This window comes from Ictalurus furcatus, chromosome 21, assembly GCF_023375685.1.
Source record: "Ictalurus furcatus strain D&B chromosome 21, Billie_1.0, whole genome shotgun sequence".
Classification (NCBI taxonomy): Eukaryota; Metazoa; Chordata; class Actinopteri; order Siluriformes; family Ictaluridae; genus Ictalurus; species Ictalurus furcatus.
This window is the reverse complement of record NC_071275.1, coordinates 9,000,673-9,023,155: the sequence shown is the minus strand read 5'-3', so window position 1 is coordinate 9,023,155 and position 22,483 is coordinate 9,000,673. Positions and strand designations below refer to the sequence as shown.

Sequence of the window (22,483 nt, the reverse complement as noted above, 5' to 3'; positions counted from 1 at the left end):
TTGTAAAAAAAAAAAAAAAAACCCACCTCTGGTCTTCATCGGTTGCTCATGAACAGTCGGAGCTGAAACTCGTTACGGTAGTGGACGTTTCCTTTTTCGACACACGCTGACAGCGGTAGAGCAATCACAGCAGACTGGGACATCTGACCAATCAGAGCAGAGTATGCGCTCTGAAAGGAGGAGTTTAGAATGAATCCTTTAGAACGGATCATTGAACGGATCATTGAAAATTTATCATAAAGAGTGGCATGGTGGTACAGGGGGTAGCTTTGGTCCATCGCAGCTCAAGAGGGACTGGTTTGATCCTGAGCTCAGGTTCCTGTCTGTGTGGTGAGGAGTTTCACATGTTCTTCCAGTGTCTGTGTATGTGTTTCCTCTGGGTTCTCTGGTTTCCTCCCACCTCCAAAAAACGGAACATACATACATACATATATACATACATATATATATATATATATATATATCATCTTTAGTTAAAGAGAATTTTGCAGAAAACTCCGCAATTTGTTTGCTTGGTTTTTTTCATTTCTTTCTTTCTCAGTAGCCATGAGGGATGCACACTTTTGCACTTGGCCGCATGTTTACATTTACTCCATCACACTTGTGCACTTGCACTATCATACAGCCCTGCTTGTAAGCTGTAAGTGATCATATCTGAGTGAACTTCTCTAAGCCTGTAGAATTAGGCGCATAATTAAGGGAAGGGGAGGAGTGTGCACTTTTCTTTGCGTTTGCTGCGCGTGAGGAAAGCGTGTATGTGGGGGGAGAAGCAGGACAGCTGCCATGCGGATTGCAGACTTGACGTGAAAAAGACAGGACAGCACTGTTACTCAGTCCTGAAGCTTATAAGCTTTTATGGTGCAACTTTTGAGACAGGGGTATTTTCCTGAAGAGGAACATAGAGAAAGAGAGAGAGAGAGAGCACGAGCACACAGCTGCAGGCGCGCGCGTTCCTGAACATGACTCGTGCTTCACGTGCGCTTTTTATTCCCGAGAATTGATTCCGGAAGAAAATCCAATCTTCCTCAAAACAGAAGAAGTTCATTAATCAGCTGTTGGTACTGATCTATTTCTAATGTAATGGAACCATTTTTAGCGCCTCGGAGCTCATAAGCATGGATTCATGTTTGAAGAGACTGAGACAAGAACTGGTACGTATGCATAGGATATGATATGCATTCACTGTTTTTATTTATTTATTTACTTATTTTCTGTTTTTTTTAAAAACCCCAGTATTATAGGCTATAGAATCTATTGCATCCCTAGCCAGTGTTATAGGACTTGTTTGGGTACTGGTCCAACAATAAATCCCATAAAGCGTTAAAGAAATACAGTGTAAATCAGATATGTTTCTCTGAGTGTGCCATTCGCACACGCTGGGCATGTCGTTGTTTACAACCAGCACGCTTATACAGATCTCGTGCAATACGATGCAATTGTAAGTTGTTTATAATTATTACTACCAGAATGCGTGCATTCGTTAAAATTCAATTGCATACTCTATTTTATTTTATTTTATTCGCGCACGTGCTGTAGGTATACGTGCTTTCAGGTCAGATGGAGTGATTTCCGTTGCGGTTTGGTTGGTGATTTAAGGCGTGCATCTTGGCATGTTTTTATAAACACAGCGTCATTTATGATGTCACGAGTGACGTCAGCCCTCGTTGTTTCACTCTGGATTTCCACACGTTTTGTGAGGACACGTCTTAATTGCTTTGGAGTACATTCATTGTGGATCTTTTTTTGGAGTTAATTACAGTGTTAATAAATAAATAAATTTAAAACATGAAGAAGTTACTGTTACTAGGCCAAAGTTGATTTATTTTCCTGTAACAGCACATTCCCAAAGTGTCTTGTTCCTCTAATGCTACAGGAGACGTGTTACGATTGATTACAAGTGATTAACAAATAACATGCTGTAGCTACTTTGTAACCGTTTATTTAAAAAACAGTTTATTATTGTACTTAGATTATGTGGAGCGTCCATTGTATGAATGGGTTGCTATGGAAGCGATAACATAGTCAAAAGAGCGCATTCATACAGGCTTGTGATCAACAGATCAATACCCTCTGACCGATCAGATTGAAGAATTCAACACCGCTGTGGTATAAATTCGTACATTACAGTAGCTACAGTCTTCCGTTTAGTGCTTGTGTCATCCATTTTGAAAAATTCAAACTCCGCCTCTTCGTTTTTCACTACTCAAGGCAATCGTAAAAATGTATCGAACAGTCCACAGTTCTTTTTTTTTTTTACTTCGACATACAATCCTCAGCATTTCAGAACAGAATTATTGAAACTAGACCCGAGTCTTCATGTAATCCTATCCTAATGGAGTTTCTCTCATGCTCCTGGGCATGGCACACCACCAGGTCACTTCTGGAGACACTCCATCAAATTACTCCCATGTCTACCAGCTGGCATTGAGATCAGGGGTGACAGGCGTGTGCCAGGGTGCATCATGGTTGCGATTTATAAGTTTGCTAACATGGTAAGGGGGCGTGAAGGGCTGCGGCCTGGAGACACAGATGCATTTCGAAAGGAGCACAGCCGTCTTCCTGGGCTTCCTGAGGAGAAGAGTCTGGCACTCGGGCTGTTTTTTGCCAGAGATGCCACATGGTCATATCTGTCTGTCTGTCTGCCATTATGGCAAAGTAGTTTAACTTGACTGAAAGTGTTCATTTTAAGATCAGTGCCTTGCTGCATTTTCTGCGTGCTGTTATAGGAAACTAATCAGCCGTGGCATTATGGTTAGTCTTACCACCCTGAAAGTTGATTATTTTCCAAGAACAGCAAGCGTTTTATTCCTTTTACGCCACAGCAGTTTGCCACAGATTACATTTTTTATTAACCAAAGAATGACCTCGTACTTTTTTTTATCCGTTCCTAGTTGTACATAATGTGGAACATCTGTGAAATAAGTTAGTCTCTGTTTATTACTAGGGATGTCACAATACCAAAAATCTAGTAGTCGGTACCGATACCACCAAAAGTACCCGATACTCGATACCAAAGCCGATACCATGGTGTGGTTTAAAAATAAATAAATAAATAAATAAATTTAACAATAAAATTAAAAACTCCTGGAGGACATCCTCCTCTGGCTGATACTGGCAAAAAGAGAGCGAGAGAGAGAGAGAGAGAGAGAGAGAGAGATATTTTACTTATCAAACACTGTCTGACAATGACTAATACAACAGTGATAAGTGCTAATAACAAGTGCTAAGGTGCACCCCTAAATGCACGTGCATGCGCACACACACACACACACACACATACACACACACACTCACACACACACACATACACACACACACACACTCACACACACACACACACACACACACACACACACACACCCCTTATACTCTGAATGCAAGCATTAGTTTAAATATGGTAGCAGGCCAAAAAGATTTATTAAAAGCATGAACATTTGAATAATTATTAGTGACATTAGGCTACATTTAACTGACAGGACATGGGCTGAATGGCAATGCATGGTGGACCATTAGGAGGTAGTTTATAACATTGCAATGCGTTAGCATCATTAACAAATAACTGGCTATCGCAAACATTACATGGAGCATAACGTTAGCTGGTTTCACGGCCACAATGCCAGCTGCCTAAAATAAACATAATATAGTCTTTCAGGTGCTTCGCCAAATTCCAGGTGTTTCCTCACTTTGTCTGAAATGAATGATAACATCTGTTGCACACCGGCAACCAACGCTACCTTTCCTCTCAACAAGCTTTCCTCTCTCTGCCTCTCAACGAGTCGGGGCGGAGCTAAACTTGTTAAGCTAAGCTAATCTTCTGTAGTTTTCCCCGTGTGCTTGTAGGCGTTCCTCTTCTTCTTCTTCTTTACCACTTGTGGACCGACTAAAACACTTGCGCGTATTTGCTGCCCCCATCAGATTCAGAAGAATTGCAACGCCACTACCTTCATTACCAACGTTACCTACGCTACTGCAGAAAAACAAGTAGTGTCACGTTTTAAGAATGTTGGTACCGACTTGGTACCGAAGTATCGGTTCTCGTGACATCCCTATTTATTACTTGTATCATAGAAGCTCAAAATGCAGCTTGTCATGATACAGAGAAAGCATCAACTAAAAAAACTAACTCCTCATATGTAGTGTGGTAGCTGGGTAATGGGTTGTAATTAATATAGCGCTGGGAAAAAGAGAAAACCAAAACCATGAACATGCACAGTTTCTCAAGAACTTCCACAAAATCAATGAACCTTTCAGTTATCCAACAAATCTGTTGTGTTTAGTGATATTAAAGCATACACAAATAGAAACGCGTAAGTCTGTTTAATAATAGAGTGCTGCCATGTTGAAATTATATCACGGATTTCCTCCTGGAAAATTCTGAACGTTTTAGAGACTTTTTGAGTCGGAAAATACGAGTTGGAGGTCGTTCACATGACTACTCGGCTGTCGGAAACTTCCGGTTCTGACTTGCTCATGAATGCCACATACTGTAAGTTCTTCATCACCTGCTCTTAGAGCTTTAACCTTAATGACTTAGCTAATTGAATGCCGCCTGTCAGGCACAAGTGTGAACATGATTAGAGGTCACTGAGGTCAGACTGTGTGTGGTAGGAAGGTTCGGCTTTAACCCCTGCAGAGCTCAGGGCTATTTTGACTGACCACCTTCAGAAAACCTCGCTCTAGTTCAAAATCTTGATTCGCTTGTGGCTTTGTCGCTTTTGATATTTCCCTGGGTTGGTTTCACAGTGCAAGAAATTTCTGGCATGTTTTCAGCTGTCTGATATGCGGCTGTTCCTTGATCCCTGATCAGAAATGTGTTTTGATGAACCCTTCTTGGTTTTCAGAGAACTCATGCAGGTGATTGTTCTTATTCAAGAAAATTCCAGTTAATAACATGCCAAGAAGATCCATCATTTTGGCACAATAAACCCACCTTTACCAGTTGTCTTTTAAAACATCATTTGATTTGGACCGTTGTAAAACAAACTGTGTTTCCACCAGTAACAAACTGAATCATGTTGCAATTAGACCAGGGGTTCTGAAAGTTTTGCAGTCAGGGACTGTCTTTGAACACGATCCGACTGTTCAAATATTAGGCTTGTTATTTAAACATGTGCAGTAATATTTTGTTTATTTGTCTGGAGTGCTTTTCATTCTTAAAAGGTTCCACTGACTCGACATATTAGGTCCAATTTGACATTATTTACAGGCTATTTGTTATAATACATTATTGAAGTTATATTATATAAATCCATTACCGTTCAAATCAGCAAATAATTTATATAATAATAATATAATAACAGATCAGTTTCAATTCAATTTGATTTGTATAGCGCTATTAACAATGGACACTGTCTCAAAGCAGCTTTACAGAAACATATAAACACAGAATACAGATTTTAAGTGTGTGAATTTATCCCTATTGAGCAAGCTGGTGGCGACATTGGTGAGGAAAAACTCCATAAGACGATATGAGGAAGAAACCTTGAGAGGGACCAGACTTAGAAGGGTACCCATCATCATCTGGGTAACAACGGATAGTGTGAAAGTAAAAGAAAGTTCTTATGGTTTTTATATGAAGTTTGATTTGTTGAACTAGTCCACTGTTCACTAGAGACTTGAGTGTAAAACTGTATGTGGTAATTGCAGTCCTAAGGCCATAGCAGCAACCGTAGTCCCAACAACCACAGCGAGAATGTCCATGTGGAATTGAGGTCCAAAACCATTTCCATGGTACTTCAAGCGGTACCATCCTCAGCAATCTCCAGGCTGCACTGCTTGTAGTCATCCGCATGGCAGAATGTAACATCCAGTTGATGAGAGCTCCATCCAGAGGAAGGGCATCAGGATGGATCAGGCAGGTCCGGAGAGCAGAATGGTCAGGATCACTGGCATCTCCGTAATATCATGTGTGATTAGTGGATTGTGATTTTTACCAATGTATCACCATGTAGACCATGTTAACAACATCATTCCAGTCAGTTATTCATTTATCTGCAGTAAGAAAGCTAAGTTCGAGCCAGGATTGGGCCGGAAGGGATTCCAGTCCATCGCAATGCAGCATGAACACAAACATTCACACTTTGGGGTAATTTATAGACAGTGATAAAATGTTTTTGGGAAGTGTGAGAAAACCTGAGAGCACAGAGGAAACCCTGGAGAACATGCAAGACTCTGAACAGAGTTCAGGATCGAAACATAGAACTCTGGAGCTATGTGAGGCAGCAATGCTAAACAACTTTTTTGTACTGTTATTTTTGTCTGGAGAACCAATGTCCTCCTCCAGGTTCTTTATTACTTTATTTCCATGATTTACCAATGTTTCAAACATCTAAAGTCCTCAAAGCTCTGTCTCAACATGTTTTTTTTTTTTTTACTTGAAAGTAGGTGGAGTGCCCTCGGCTCGCAAAACAAATGCTGTCATAAAACAAACGCTGTAATAAAAGTTAGCGTCAGATGTAAGAATGGGCCTGATTTGAGCCAGGTCTCTGTTCCATGGTCTGTTCCTCCGTCGCTCCTGTTCTTCACAAAGCCCTTCCTTCCCGCCAGCTAAAATTGGCTCGGATTCTGGCAACAGCTGCGGCTGCGCTTACATGTTTATTGTGCTGGAGATGCTGCCGATAACCTCTAACGACCAGCTCTGGACATGAACAAGGGACTGTGAACATACACACCCAAGTCAATTTAGCCTGCATGGATTAAGGCCGATTACTCAGCCTGTCGAGGGGAAAAACACGCAGCTGGAGCGCCGAAATTGCCATATTCTGTTATGTTAAGTCTGAAAGATTTGCGTCCAACTGCTGAGCCAATAATGATGAACGTTGCGGGAGGACAGATTAAGATAAAAAAAAAAAATCATAAAGTACTCAGTTGAGTGCTTTTGCTAATCCCTGTTCCTTCTTTCCTTCCCTGTGACTCAGAAGATGCTTCGGTTATCACGCTGCGTAAATCTCATACGCTCCAGCTTTTATCAGTACGAGCGTACATTATACAGTAGTATATAAAGTGTCTGGCTCTGATATGCAAACCAGCGATGATTATTTTTAAATTTGGCCCAAACAGCTTTGATGATATGTGCCTCAGTGCTTCGTTTCGTCCTTAAATAGGTCAAAAGGAAATGTCTCCAGCTTATCACATGGAAATGCATGCAAATGGATTTGCTGGTTTTGCAGAGCATTTAATCAGTGCACACACAAGATATTTTTAACCTCATGCTTTAAAACAATAATAATAATAATAATAATAATAATAATAATAGATTCCAACAAGTCCCATGTTTTAGCTTGGTCTTGTCTCAGTAAGATGCGGATCCCATTTCCACTTCTGACCTTTGTAATTCATATTCCCTGAGCAGGATGTAAAATAAGTGCACTCAATTTCCAGCACCCTGAAAAGCCCTATTTACTCTCATGGCATGAAATAGCTTCGTTTGCCCATGCAGTCTCTTGTAAATGCCCTCATTAATCTGTGTGACCTCCACGTTCAGATGTGCTGTTTCATGGGTCTATGGAAAGACACTCTTGATTCCTGCTAGAGATATATATATATATGTTCGTGTTTAAATACATGCTTTGTGCCTCACATACTCATTAATCTATTGGTCCGCGAGCAAACGTTCGTTATGAAACGGCACACAGGATGCAATTTGTTCAGCCGGCAGTCGACATGGTGCCTCACACTCTTAGGAGCGATGTATTACCATGTCTAAAGCTTCAGTGTTGACGGCTTACAGACATATTTGTGAGAAACCGTCCAGCGTGTGTTATTACGGCTTCAGTTTCCGAATATTTGCATATTCTGTCTACTGATTGCACTCTGCGTTAGGGATGGAGAGAAATGATGCATTTTTATTTACTTTTAAAATTAGCATTCATTCACACAAACCATCAAAGTACATTCTTTCTTCCTAAGCCTATACAAAATATCTCAGATGTAACTATAAAATTTCAACATTATAGCAGTTGAATATGAAGTACTTTGCCATACTGCTGCAATCCGAGCAGTAGCATAATGTAATTGTGACCTTTAATGTTTTTATTTTATGTTTTATTTTAACGATATTTAGCTAGATTTTACAATTCTTAGCGGCATATTAACTACATATGCTCACTACATAGGATAGTGTGCTATACGAATATACCAGTAGAACACAAACTATAACCCTAACTCTAGTGAATTCTTGGTTCTGATTAATCTGAAGGTTGATTAAGTTTCTATAACAGCAGATCTGATAGTAGTTCTGTCTACAAGGGTTTATAACAGAAACCAGCTTGTTTCTCGTACATTCCACAACATGTGTCATTCTTTAATAAATAAATAAATGCAATCACTGGCAAATTGCTGTGAGAGCTATGAGATTAACGTCCTTTGAGACTTACTGTTATAGGACAATCATATCAACTTTAATATTATAACAGTTACTAAGTTACGTCAAAAACACCCTGTTGTAATTATTCTAGTACATGTTTTATTCCTTACATATTAGACTTTAAATGCAGCCATTGGTTATGCTGGATAAATAGTATAAATAAAGTACAGTATGTTGTCGATTAATCGTCGAGATGCCCTATGAGCATGCCCTAGCGTATAGCGACGTAAGCTTGCAACCAATGCCTTTCGTTTGTTTGAAGCGTATTTCCTCCCGTGCGCCTGACATTTACATGGTCATTAATAGAGCTCGTCGAAGTGCCCTTTTCAATCAAGTGAGGAGGCTACTAGCAGACAGAGCATTGTTAGTCTGCACTTTACCAGGGGACATGAGTACAGCAGCAGAATAAACATCTGAGCTGATGCAGGAAAATGACAAGGCCCTGGGATAGTTAAAGGAGATGCAGGATTTAATCAGAAAAACATGAGTTGGGGCACATCATGTCTGGGTGGAGTCAGTGCTAACAAGGCATGCCTATTCAAAAGACTGCTTTCAATAAGGGAGGACAATCAGATTTTTTTTTAATTCATGTAAAAATTCTGTTTAAAATTGTACAAAAAACTATGGTTTCAGTTATATTTTAACCTCAACAGTACAAACACTAATTACTTATCTAAAAAAAACATTAAAAATGAAACATTTGGTATGAAAATACATTACATACATGAATTTGTTAATACTGTCAGGAAAAATGGATAATGGATAAAGACTTTATCTCATAAAAGCATATTTTGCTGTAATTTATCACAATTTCAATACTCAATTGTTCTACTGCCCAGCCCTACTTTCCAGTCTTCCAATGAAATGGCCTCAGTAATGCTTTTCCGCATTCATATTTGAGTAAAAACACCCCGCACGAGCAGATGTTCAAACTAGTCACGTCTAGAAACGCACATGGCTGCCACCTTGTAACATGCAAACACGACACTGAATTATTCAAGAGCAATCTTTTTGAAAGACGTAAGCATCTGTAATGGTGGAGCGTAGCAGTTTATGTGGTGATGCCCACAGGATTGTGTAATCAAACAGCCATTATGTAATTTGTAATGAAGTCAGCCATATGTGTGATGTACACAGATGGAGAACAAGCTAATGGTTATAATTAAGTGTAGCTACATTTTCCATGGAACTAACACACAAATAAAAGCACTTTTTATATCAACAAATTAAATGTCCAAGGTTTATAACATGGAGTTTCCCCATCATGATTAGACGATGAACTTAAGTATTAATAGTGCTGTACATTCTTTCTTTTATGGTTTCGTGAAAAAAAGACCATTCTACCACATGCATGGTCTATTATTAATATAGTAATCTTTATAACAGGTTTAGAAAACACTGAACAGGTCTTCAGGGTGCTAGAAGGATCCAGTAGATTTTGTAAATGATAAAGTGTTTTTAAGGAATATCTGCCCTTTGATGCTCTTTATTATCTCCTGTCAAAATATCAATTCTACTACTGGTATTGTCCATAATGGAGTCAGTAATTATTTCAAGAGTGGGTAAAACACAGTCATGACATATGGCATCCCTCTACCACCCCCACACTGTCACTCTCACCAGTTTCTGTCAATCGATTATGCTTGAGTGAACTGGCCCCTCTGTTTGGGATTAATGTCTAGACGTGTCCTATTGGGTGCCAGAGCAGAACAAGGTCTCCAATTGGCAGAAAGTGACATATAGGGCTAGCAAACTTGGCCTCTGAAAGGTGAGAGGACTAGAGACTGACAGAAGGGAGGAACTCCCCTGTGTGAAAGATGATGCAAGGTAAGTCGATAGTCTCTTTTTGTGTTTGGATTACATGTAAAATGCCATCAAGAAAGATAATTGAGGGATAATGATGCACAATTAGATAAGTTGTAAGGAAATACACACTCAAAATTTGTTGTTTAGGATTTACATCATCAGCAAGAAGGATTGTATTTGAACTAGTGTTAAGTGGTTATTGAGTGCTGGGATATGACAAGCAACTAAACCTTTCACTATTTAGAAGATGGGTATAGATGTCTGGTTGACAAATGGTATATTTTAATATATATTTTTAATCCAGAAACATATATCTATTTAATAGATCTTATTGATAAGGTTAAAAAAAATGCAAAGTGATAAGTAATCACTGTACAGTCTTAAGTAAAGGGTGCTGCAAGGTTTCTTGTGACAGTTAACAGTTGTAGCTTTCTAAAGGATTTCTTTAGGATTGTCTTAGATTTTTACATAGAATATTTGCATTATTCTCTATATGAAGAAATTAAAGGACCCTTTACGTTGCTACTCTCTTAGAAAAAAATATCAGATATAAGAGTTTTTTGGTGTGTCCCTCTGGCTGGGGGGAGAACCCTTGAAGGTTTTATGTACTACCCTGCTACAAAGTGTCTCACTATCAGAGAGGATTTTCCAAATATGTATCCTTAAGAGCACTTAGAAACCTTAACTATTCAAAAAAGCCCTTGAGAAACCATTTTTCTAAGATTGTTCAGCACTTACCAAGATCAGTATATGTCATGTTAACGAATTCCTTTTATTATCCATTCCTTTGCCTCTGCCCTCTGCAGCTTTCTATGAAAGAGGCTGGTGATGGTCTTCACGCTCAAATGAACTCCATGATGGGAGCTCTTCAAGAACTCAAACTTCTCCAAGTTCAAACTGCCCTTGAGCAGCTGGAGATCTCGGGAAAAAAGAATTGTGCGTCTCCACCACCAGCTAAATCCATTAACTGTAACTTTGAGCCTCAAGACCAGGAACATCAGTTATCTGAGATCTCTGGCCAAAAAGATAAAGTTCAACTTCATCACCTACATCGCAGTAGTGTCGGGACTTCACCATCTACATCCAGTCTGGAGAGTGAGGGTTTGCCTTTGCTCAAGAAGATCACAGGATACACTGCCCCACAAGTTGAATATTGTGGCCCAAAAATGTGTCAAACACCAACGGACCACCAAAGCATGCACCCACACTCATCCCGACTTACATCAGTGGATCTGTCTGGGATTCTCCATAGCTTGTCTCGAGAGGGACCATCCTTGGACAGTGACTACATCGAAGACAGCTTGGACGACTCCAGTGACTGGACATCCTCTCTCATGAGTCGCAGCCGCAATCGTCAACCCCTAGTGCTTGGAGACAACGTGCTTGCTGACCTGGTAGGCAACTGGCTTGACCTGCCCGAAGTGGATAAAGACTGTCCTGAAGGGGGAGAGGGAATCAACAGACCAGACTCCCCAGCTCATCCGCTCTACCTCAGCCGATCCCAAGAGCTCTGCAAAAGGTTCTCGCTGACAAGCAATATCTTTAAGAAGTTTCTGCGTAGTGTGCGACCTGACCGGGACAAACTGTTGAAAGAAAAACCTGGTTGGATGCCACCAGGTCATGACTCTGAAGCAGAGCTTTTCAAGAGACCCAAGAAAACCACCAAGGCCAAGGGTAGATTCTACTTGCCATTTTGGGCAGGGGGTGGACAGCAAGCAAAGGGTAGATTGTGTCCTCAGCCAGCAGAGGAGAGGGGCCATTTATTAGGACTTTACCTAGATAGGAGACCTACAGATGCAGTGGAAAAGGTCCAGCCTTTGCTTGATTATCATACAGCTGTTTGGGTTTAACAGTGATTTTCTGGATGACGAGGTGGGAATTCAACATTTGCGCAGAACTGAGTGCGATTAAAAATTGATTTGGTTTGGACTTCGTCGATGACAATCTATCAAAGCCTTCAGGGTGTGAAATGAGATCTTTTTCTGACGAACAGCACTCGCCTCTCAGTGAGAATACAAATACCCAAGACACTTCTGCTGATATGCTAATATTTTTTTCCTCTCCACTCTTTCTTGTTTTAATCTCTTAAAATGTACTTTCTTGTTTTAATCTCAAACACAAATCTACCATGTGTCTGCACTGAATTACCACGGTCTTCATTCAGGGCAAATAGAGGTTCCTCTCGACCATGAACTTCTGTAAAACTGTTCAGTGTGTTTACTTTCGGATCTGTTTGTAGAGGTTGCATTATGTACAGTATGGCACAGATCTTCCTCCCAACACTTACATGTAGACCTGCCTTTAGTATCTTAATGAAATAGGAGAAAAGTGTCAAACTTTTTTTTTATTCACCTACAAATTTAATATCACGTTTGTACCAATACTCTCTAATAGTTTATTTTTTATTTAAATAATTAGCTTGTGCAAATGGATGAACTGCAGAATAGTCTCGCAGTCTTGCATTTGACATACAAAGGATAATAGTGTACAATGCCCACACATACACCCCCCCCAGGTGACTTTGAATCTCAAAGGGACTCCTAAGAAGAATAAACTGAAACTTGAGATGGCAGAATATCAAAAATCTACTTCAAAAAAAATGTCTGAAATATGCAAAAGGATGTAGCTCCAACTGACCAGGTCACCATTATTTGTTTTAGAAGACATAATAATCCCTTTTGAATCTTACATAATCTTTAAGAGGGGGGATATGAGGCTACATTTTTCAACTGGTGGCTTGTAAGGGGATATAAACGTACACAAGTACTTACACTGTGTAGAAAAGCTGTGGGTTGGGTTGTTTCTTTTTTTTCTTCCAGATACGAAATATACTTCAGCATCATGCAGCATTCACAATTCATGACACGACCGTAAAATAACGAGGAGAAAATGCTGATACACAAAAAGCCATTCTGTGCTCTGAGGGTGAAAATGAACTGTCGACACTTTTCTACCATAGTCACAAAGTACTTTTGTACCTAACTGCGATTTATACAGTGGAAATGGGCATGGAAATGTAGAAATGGCGTCGTTTGTTAAGCCTGTATTTTGTTGTCTTGCCAAAGCAAGGTTTTTTTTTTTTATCATGTTATTGAAATCAGTGTATATATACTGTGAGACCTGTCTGTTGTTACAATTTCAATAAAAAATGTATATTTCTTTATATTTAAAAACAAAAAAAATATGTATTAAGTGTCAGTGATGACCTTACTGCATGTCTAAAACTCAAAAATGCATACAATAACAGATAAGGTTTTCATAAATTGAGCGTTTCCCTTTGCAAAAATAGTTTTCAAAACTATTGGCAACCCCCCCCAAACTCTATTCCAATTCCAACTCTAGCTCCAGTGTGGGAGTCAACTCGAGGTTTGGGTTTCAGAAAGCGCCAAACAGGATGTTGTTTTTGAGGCGCCTGGTCGGGTAAGGAGGGGGAATGAGGAGAAGGGAGGCAGGCTTCTTATCTACCTATGGAGATTATTTTATTTAAATCGACACAGTGCTTTTCTAATATAAATATTACGCACACAAAGTTACTGTTGCCATTGTCTGTTCATGGTCAAGGTTGGTGGAGTTGTTTGCATCCTCTCGCTCTCACTCTCTCTTTGTCTCATTAACTGCACACAGGTGTAGATACTCACTCATTACCTGCTCATTCTCCATGATATCCTCCCCTGCTTCACATCTGGTACTCACACCCCAGTTGCTACAATGAGTATTACATGAGTTGACCCCAAGAATCAACAAAACTCACTCATTCACTCACTGTGAGTAACCACTTTATGCTAGTCAGCTATAGAGGTGTATCCGGAGTCATTCCTGGGAAAACTGGCCACAAGCAACTTACTGGCATGTTTTTGAGAGATGGGAAGAAACCAGAGGACCCGGAGGAAACCCATGCGGACACAAAGATGGCATGCGAAATGCCACACAGACAGTAACCTGAGCTCAGGATAGAACCATGTGTCAGCCATCGACTATGCTGCAATTCTTTGAGTAATAAATAAATAAATAAATAAGTGTTTTTAGTGAATTGGTTGACGTGACCATTGTCACCATTTATTAACATCACTACACCATTTAACAGTGTTTTACTTCTTATAAACATGAATAAAAATGTCTAAACCACACTCTGTCCATTCAGGGCAGCCAGGTGCAGGGTTGGATGGGAAACTGAGCAGCTCTTCCCAAGCTCGAGAACCCGAGGGCTGCAGCTGTCGTCTTCCTCACAGACTCCTTCTCTTCTATCTTCCCCTCGAGGCTGAGAGAGAAAGAGCAAGAGGGATGTGAGCACTCACTAACTGGATGACTGCCTTCCTCTGTCCTTCCTCACTCCATCCCCCTTCTTCCTGTCTCACTGCCTGGGCAGCTGCCGCTCTCTCACTGCCCCAAGAAGTAGGACAAAGCAGCTCCGTCTCGTTGCACAATCACGCTCTGTAACCCGACAGCATGCGGTCATTTTTTCTAGACATAGTCCAGTGTTGATAATGGGATTAAGGTGGGATTGATTCTGAGATTGATGAGTGAGTGAACGTGTTCGGAAGGAGCCGGAAAGAGAATTGGGAAGTGGATCAAATTCCCGATCTCACAAATTCATTCTTCCTATGTCAACATGTTCAGCTGTTCCATCCAGAGCTTTACTGCAGGCCACCGGAATGTGCTCACATTTCACTTTTTATATTTATCACCAGAGAGAAAGAGCAAGAGCGAGAAAGAGAGAGAGCGATAAATCAGACCTTCATCAGACCTCCTGCTGAGTTGCATTTCCAACACCCCATACTCACAAAACCATATTAGACAGTTCACGTCCAAAAATCACTTCTTCTTTTTTTTCTTCCAATTTTTGATAGCAATCCTGTTCACATCTGGGTAGATCTTAAAGACGTTAGAGTCAACTCCATAAATATTAGCACCCTTTCCAAGAGAACGCGCAATATTGTTGTATAAAATAAATAATTTCCTTATCCTTAATTCTCCTCAGACTCTGATCTATGACCAATAATATCCTAAAATATTCATATAAGATCCTAATATGGCACATACTCAAAAAAAAAAAAGCTGTTGTCAGTTAGCGTTTGTGTTCCATGCTGACGTCACAGGTGGATAGTTTTACTGCCATTTCAACGATCTGAAACATAAGTGATAATGGTTAGCTCAAAAAACAAGAGCTAGTGTTTCCTTTCTCATTCACCATTTTCCAGTGACATTTAATGAGAAATCCAGCACAGAAGCAGTGAAGATGTTGGTGCAAATGTTGGACTCAAAGTCCCAGACGAAGTCATGCTGAGTTACGGCTTTGCTAGTTCTACGATGGCGTTGATGGCGGTATTAGCATGAAATTGAAGATTTGCAAGCTAATCTCTTTGAGCAGAGTGTACACATGAGGAGGTGAGAAAGCTGGACAGATTTCTCAACACTAAAGCACCACTGCATCACTCTCTAAGTAGAGATGAAGCGAGGGCTGTACTACTATCTGCAGGAAGTCGAACAGGATTGTTGGTAATGTAGGAAACTGTAAAAATAATCCAACATATTAATGAAAGAAGTGGTAAAAAAAAAAAAAGAGTGATTTAAAACATCATTGTCACTCATTATAGACTATGTATATACATAGAGATGTACACGCTCTCAAACACACATGTACATCTTCACACAGAGCTTCAGATCAACTGTTTACGAAGCTGTTTTGGGCCTGCGTGGAGAGCAAACCACTCATGCAGTGAGAAAATCAATAAACAGGAACACACTCACTAATGGGAAACTTGGCACACCGTTACAGTATATGAGCTGTACATGTTTTATCTGGGTGGTGAGAGTGACGTCTCCATCCATTAATACACAACAGAATCAATTAAATTAGTAAATGAAACCATTATTTATCATTCTCGTGTCCTGAAAAGATGGCCATATTATTAGACATCAGACTAAACTCCACTTAAATCTAATAAACCTTTCCAAATAAACACGATTAAGCTGAAAATTAAATGCATCTTCTTCTGCATCACTCCATCTGAAATGGTTTATTTAATCAGAATGGCCAGAGGAGTTATATAAAATCATTTCACGGAAAATTAAATTTACATAACGTCCGAGAATGAACTCAGGCATTTGGATTAGTTCAAAAGCCCCGATGCTTCTCTGGCATGAAAGCTTAAAGAGGAACTCAATACTGTATTTCGTGTTGAATTCATGTTTTGAACAGAATTCTTTTTTCGTCAATAAAAATGATGTTAATAATAATAGTTGCATGATAATTGAATCATTAAAAATGTAGCATGAATTCTGATATATTTCGAGTCACTGTATGTGTGAACGTACCTTTAGTCTTATGCAAAAATTTACACACACTCAGGAGCAGGAGACGAAAATTGTTATAAATTTACGGGATTTTCATGAATAGCAAATTTTGGGTGAAAATACACATCAAAGCGATTTCCTCATAAATCTGTTTGATAAATAAGGCCCATTATTATTATTATTATTATTATTATTATTATTATTATTATTATTTTATGAAGTGAAGTACAAGTAAAGATTTAATGAAAGTACTGTTACTGTGAACCATATAGTCAAGTACTGTAACAAGAGTGCATGTCTTTTTTTACTTTCCACCTCTGATGATTAGACATTTCAAAAAGATCTGGATGACTAAACACCTTCACATAGGGTGTCTCTGGAGCATCTGAAAACTTCAGAGACTGTTTGATCTCCTTCTTGTCCCACTTCTCCCACACCCACAGTGCAGTTTTATTCCACAGCACTGTTTGAAAATCCAAATGAGATGCAAATGAGCAGCTTTAAGCTGCAGAGAGAGAGAGAGAGAGAGAGAGAGATAGAGAGAGAGAGAGAGAGAGCAGACAACGAAACAAGGGTCCCGCCTGCTTTCTCCTTCTGTCTGAAGCTCCATTCTCCTTCTCCTGAAGCTCCACTCACACTGGTAATTATTGCTATTCTTTTGATTCAGAGTCATCCTTTTCATCTTGACGAAGATATTTCTCTCTTTCTTCTTCTCGGCCTTTGGTTCTGTGCTGCATCAGTAACTTATGAGTATGTGTAACATTGATAAACATAACATAACATAAGCATAACATTGATGGAAGGAGTCTCCAGTTTCACCAGTTGTCTCACCAATTTTCCTCTTTCCTGTTTCTGGCTAAAAACTAGCTTGTCTTATTAGAGTATTCGCACCATGTGCGGGGCACGGTGGTTAGCATTCTAACCTTGCACCTCTGGGGTTGGGGGTTCGAATCCTACATTTCCCTGTGTGCATGGAGTTTGCATGTTCTCCCTGTGCTTCAGGGTTTCCTCCAGGTACTCGGTGATGGGTTGGCCCCCTGTCCAGGGTGTCCCCCTTGCCTTGTGCCCTGAGTTCCCTGGGACAGGCTCCAGACTCCCCCACGACCCTGTGTAGGATAAGCGATATGGACAATGGATGTATGGCATTACGGTAACTTCTAACTACCTCCAGAACATTAAAAGTAACTATCAATGGATAAAAACTATCATGTGTCATTCACTAATTAATTCAAAATAGTTAGTGTTACTGTGCTAATTGCTATGGAATAACACAATAACACTTCAGGACTCAGATGTGATGTTATAGGAAAATAATCAACTTCATGGTGGCAACAGTAACTTCACTTCATCGCAACACAATGCTGTTGATTGTTTGTCTACATTATATATATTATGCATGGTGCATATGTTATGAATTCCTTTAAAAACCTCTACACCGCTAATCATCAGTTTAGAAATAAATCCATGACAGAACGCACATGCCAGGTTGGTTTGGGGTATCAGGCCCAGAGCCCAGGGGCATCAGGTCTCTATAATGTGTGCATCTCAGCCCGGCTGTGATTATCATGTGTCTGCTCTCCCTGGCGGTTACAGCATTAATTAAAGATGTGGGTTAGAACCTTAACCCTTGCGGGTCGGTGTTCGGTGAGAGAGAACACAGCTGCTGTGGTCCCCGATTACAGAGGACGGCAGTGGCTTTGCAAACAGACAAATAAAAAAACAGGGCCAATTTCCAAATTTGTTCTAGCATCTGCTTATGATTTCACCTCGATCCTTTGATGTGGCTCCGGCTGTCGAGTAAACAGCTCTGGTGGATTTACTTAAAATAAATAGAAGAGATTGCAGATGCTATGACATTGAATTGACCTGTTCACATTCAGCTAGCAAATGTTTACCCTAAAAACACGCACATACACACAGACACATCCTGATTTAGCAACATTATCTAAAAACCTAAAATAGCCAGCTACCTAAACACACCACTTTAATAAAATTAGCCAACTAAATGTTTCTCCAGCTAACTAGAGCTTAGCTTAACAAGCTAGCTAAGAGCTAAGTTTAGGCTGACTGTATAACCAAACACTATTATATTGTGTAGTTAAAGTTAGCAGCCGATTTTGATTAACTATTATTTTTGTAATGAAAACCTTTAGCAGCATTATCTATTAAGCTATTTTGTGTAGCCAGGCTGACTAGCCTGCTAGCTGACAGTATTCTTAGAATTATTTTATGTGATTCATTAAAATCATTAGCCAAGAAACTATTATATTATTATAATATAACTATTATATATTATATTAAGCTTTAAAAACTATATTCACTGGTTAAAACATTCACCAAAGTTTGCTAGCAAAATACCTAATATTAGTCTAACTATAATTTTGTGTAATCTAAACCAATAGGCACATTTGCTAGCATCGGTTAGTGTTTTTACAGATAGTGGTGGATCTTATGTGACAGAGCGGGACGAGCTACAGGGTGGAAAATGTTAACGACTAAATAGCTGTCTTAGATAATCTGTCTTAGAAATAAAAGTGAGGTTCATCTCCTCCAGGCTCAGTGAAGCAGGACCAGACTGTGTTTTTATTCGACCAGACAGCTACGTAGCATCCTGAGGAGAAAAAAAAAAAATCACCCAAAATAGCCTCATGTTCCTGTCACTTATGGACTTTAAGGCTGAAAAATCCATTAGTTTAGTGTGAGGACTAGCAGTTATTTTAAGCTGCCCTCTTTTCCCTATTTTACTCAGAGGTGAGATGGCAAAAGAACATTCAAAGACTTTAGTGCCACAAATGAATTCTCTTTTCCCCCTCATGTGTAGAGAATATAAATAATACCTATAATGAGTAATATCCTGTACATAAACATGTTTTCTGATGTAGAATTACATTTAGTTCCCTGCAAAACAGTGGTTTCAAAAGTATTGGTGCCCTTGATAATATATTATATATCCAAAAGTGTGTGGACACCTGACCAATCACACTCGTATCTATTTTTGTGAACATCCCATTCCAGAGTTGGTCCCCACTTTGCTGTTCTAATATCCTCCACTCTTCTGGGAAGGCTTTCCACTAGATTTCGGAGCGTGGCTATGAGGATTTGTTCTCATTCAGCTACAAGAGCATTAGTGAGGTCAGGCACTGATGTTGGTTAAGGAGGTCTGGGGGCGTAGTCGGTGTTCCAGTTCATTCCAAAGGTATTCTGTGTGGTTAGACCAAGACCATGTCTTCATGGCCTTCGTTTTTTGTGCACAGGGGCATTGTCATGCTGGAGCAAGTTAGTTCCAGTGAAGGGAAATTTTAATGCTACAGCATACAGAAACATTCTATACGTTTGTGTGCTTCCAACTTTGTGGCAACAATTTGGGAAAGAAACACTTACAGTATGGGTTTGACGGTCAGGTGTCCACATACTTTTGGCCATACAGTATAATATATGGTTAAACACTGTAAATAATGATCTTCATTTTGTTGACAAAAAGCAGCTTCAACCAACTGACAAGAAATACAGAATATAAGCTCCCGAGCGGGGCAACAGAAAAGAGTTCATCCTGAATCCCAATGATGACACAGACATCCATAACTGGGAGCCAAGACAGCAAAACTAGCCATACACTCTGGTTGGGGGGATGGCATACTCTCTCTCACCTGTCAATCAGAGCAACACTAGCCAATCATTGGGCATCTGTGAGCTTATGTATGTGGAAGAGAACAGATAGCGCTTTCTTCCGAGTGTGTTATGCTGCCCTCGGAGGAAGTGCATGCTTGTCCAATCCTCCAGAGTTGGTCGCTGTTGTGTGATGGGGAGAGTTAGATAGTGGGTAAGAATTAGCAAGACCCAAATTGGGGGAGAAATGGGAAGGGAAAAAAAACATTATGTGATACTGTATTAAGAAACATAGTCTAGACAGCATTAAGGAAAACCTTAGTAATGCATCAGTACTGGATCTATTTTTGGATATTTTTTCTTCTGGAAGTACGTTTCTGACCATCTAAAAGGTTCAGAAGCTTGTTCTGATACATTTCATACAGGCCATGTCACTGATGTTGTATAAAAATGATAATACCATGTACAGTCTGTATATTATATATGTGCTTCAAGTGCACTGAGATCTGTGTGATGGTATTCAAACCTGTTTTATCTGACGGAATAATCGCTCCCAACAACACTTCAAATTGATAATAACTTTACAGATTTTATATGACCTTCTTTTCCTTGTCAAATATAACTGACAATGCAAAAACCATCACCTAAATGGTACCAGTTATTCCATGATCAAAGTGCACCATCCTAAAACTGCACTTCCATACTAAAGGAAGTTTCTAATGAGGGAAGCTGATCAAACCAGTCAAACTCACTGCAACTTCAGAGATGAGAAGTCTGAATGGAGATGACACGATGTCAGCAAAGCCTTGTGGGATATCCCTCCTTCCCGTCTCATACCTGTCTCTTCTCATCAGCAGGTTGGTTAGACCGTCGTTCTTCCCTCAGCACTCACCCAAACACACGAGACACAGCTTTGAGCAGACATTTGAAAAAGCTCTTTAAAAATTCTATTCAACATCATTTAAAGTAAAACAACTTCCACACTTTCGGCTTATTTTCAGCAATTTACTTGAGAGCAGTATTCATAACGCCGCATGATTTGTACTGCATATGAGCCCTTTACTACATTCGACAAAACTATATAAGAATTTATAAAGGCGTCAGATTGTCCGCTTTGATGTGAAGTTGTCATAACACCCAAGTCAAGTGACATAGATTATGGTTTGACATAAGATTGTTATGACACTTCAGCTTGAGATTAAAACTGACTGCCATTATGACAGCACGCCTCGTCTTCAACCAGCCCAAGAGAACCCATGTCACACCCTTGTTCATATCCCTCCACTGGCTTCCTGTAGCCGCCCGTATCAAATCCAAGGCCTTGATGCTCACCTACAAGACCTTGTCTGGAACAGCACCCTCCTACCTCAACTTTCTCCTGAAGGCTTACGTTCCCTCACGCAATCTGCGATCAATCAACGACCGACGCTTAGTAGTACCTACTCAGCATGGCTCAAGGTCCCTTTCAAGAACATTCAAACTAACTGTTCCTCAGTGGTGGAATGAACTTCCAACCTCAATCTGGACCGCAGAATCTCTCACCATCTTCAAAAAACAGCTAAATACCCACCTCTTCCGTGAACACCTAACCAACCCATAAAAAAATAAAAATAATAAAAAATAAAAAATTACTTTGGCACTTACACCTCTACTCTGCGCACTTTGCTTCTTCTGGAACTCAATTAATGGATCTTGTATGGTAGCACTACTTTTGTTCTCTGCTTGATATATCGCTCTGCTTGTTTTTTCTCATTTGTAAGTTGCTTTGGATAAAAGTGTCTGCTAAATGAATAAATGTAAATGTAAATGACAACTGATGCCACTTGGTAAAAGCCTTATGAATGTCTATGTAGCTTTCTGAGGATAGAATAACACTGTCCTGAGGATAGAATAACGTCAAAACAGTGTATTGAAAAGAGGTTTCATAAGAGCAGTATACACCTGCATAACACTTTCATGATATAAATTTTGTTTGATATATGATTGACATAATTGACAAAAGCAGACAAATGACAAATTATGTCTCTTGGCATAAGACTTCATGAATGTTAATGTAGGTTTATATCAGATGTCCTGAAGGTCATATGTCAGTGTTATGTAGCTTTGAGCATATTGGCCTTAAAACCGAATAACTTAAATAACAAATTAATTAAATAAATATTTAAGGGCAATGGGCATAAGACTACACAGCACCTACAACACATAAGACCTTGGTTGACATAAGATTGACATAAGACTTTATAAATGTTTTTGTAGGTTTATATCAAGATGTCATGAAGGTCATATGTAGATGCTATGTAGCTTCATGCACAGTGTTAACTCATTTCCAATACATTGACACTCTGACTCTATAACGTTGAATTAAATTGTGTCTGCACTGTCATTATGAACAGTATAAGACTCCCTTCGCCT

General features: G+C 39.6%; 1 protein-coding gene across 2 annotated transcripts; it reads left to right on the top strand.

Moving 5' to 3' along the window:
- The first annotated feature begins 567 nt into the window (after positions 1–567).
- LOC128625248 (PAK4-inhibitor INKA2-like) lies at positions 568–14,205 on the top strand. Of its 2 annotated transcripts, none has more exons than XM_053653442.1 (2): positions 568–1,151; positions 10,978–14,205. In XM_053653442.1, exons 1-2 carry the CDS (start codon positions 1,116–1,118, stop codon positions 12,019–12,021), a joined length of 1,080 nt encoding a protein of 359 aa, XP_053509417.1. In that variant the 5' UTR covers positions 568–1,115; the 3' UTR covers positions 12,022–14,205. The 2 variants fall into 2 exon arrangements, with proteins under 2 accessions (XP_053509417.1, XP_053509418.1); XM_053653443.1 differs by lacking the exon at positions 568–1,151 and adding an exon at positions 9,041–10,192.
- The last annotated feature ends 8,278 nt before the right edge of the window (positions 14,206–22,483 follow it).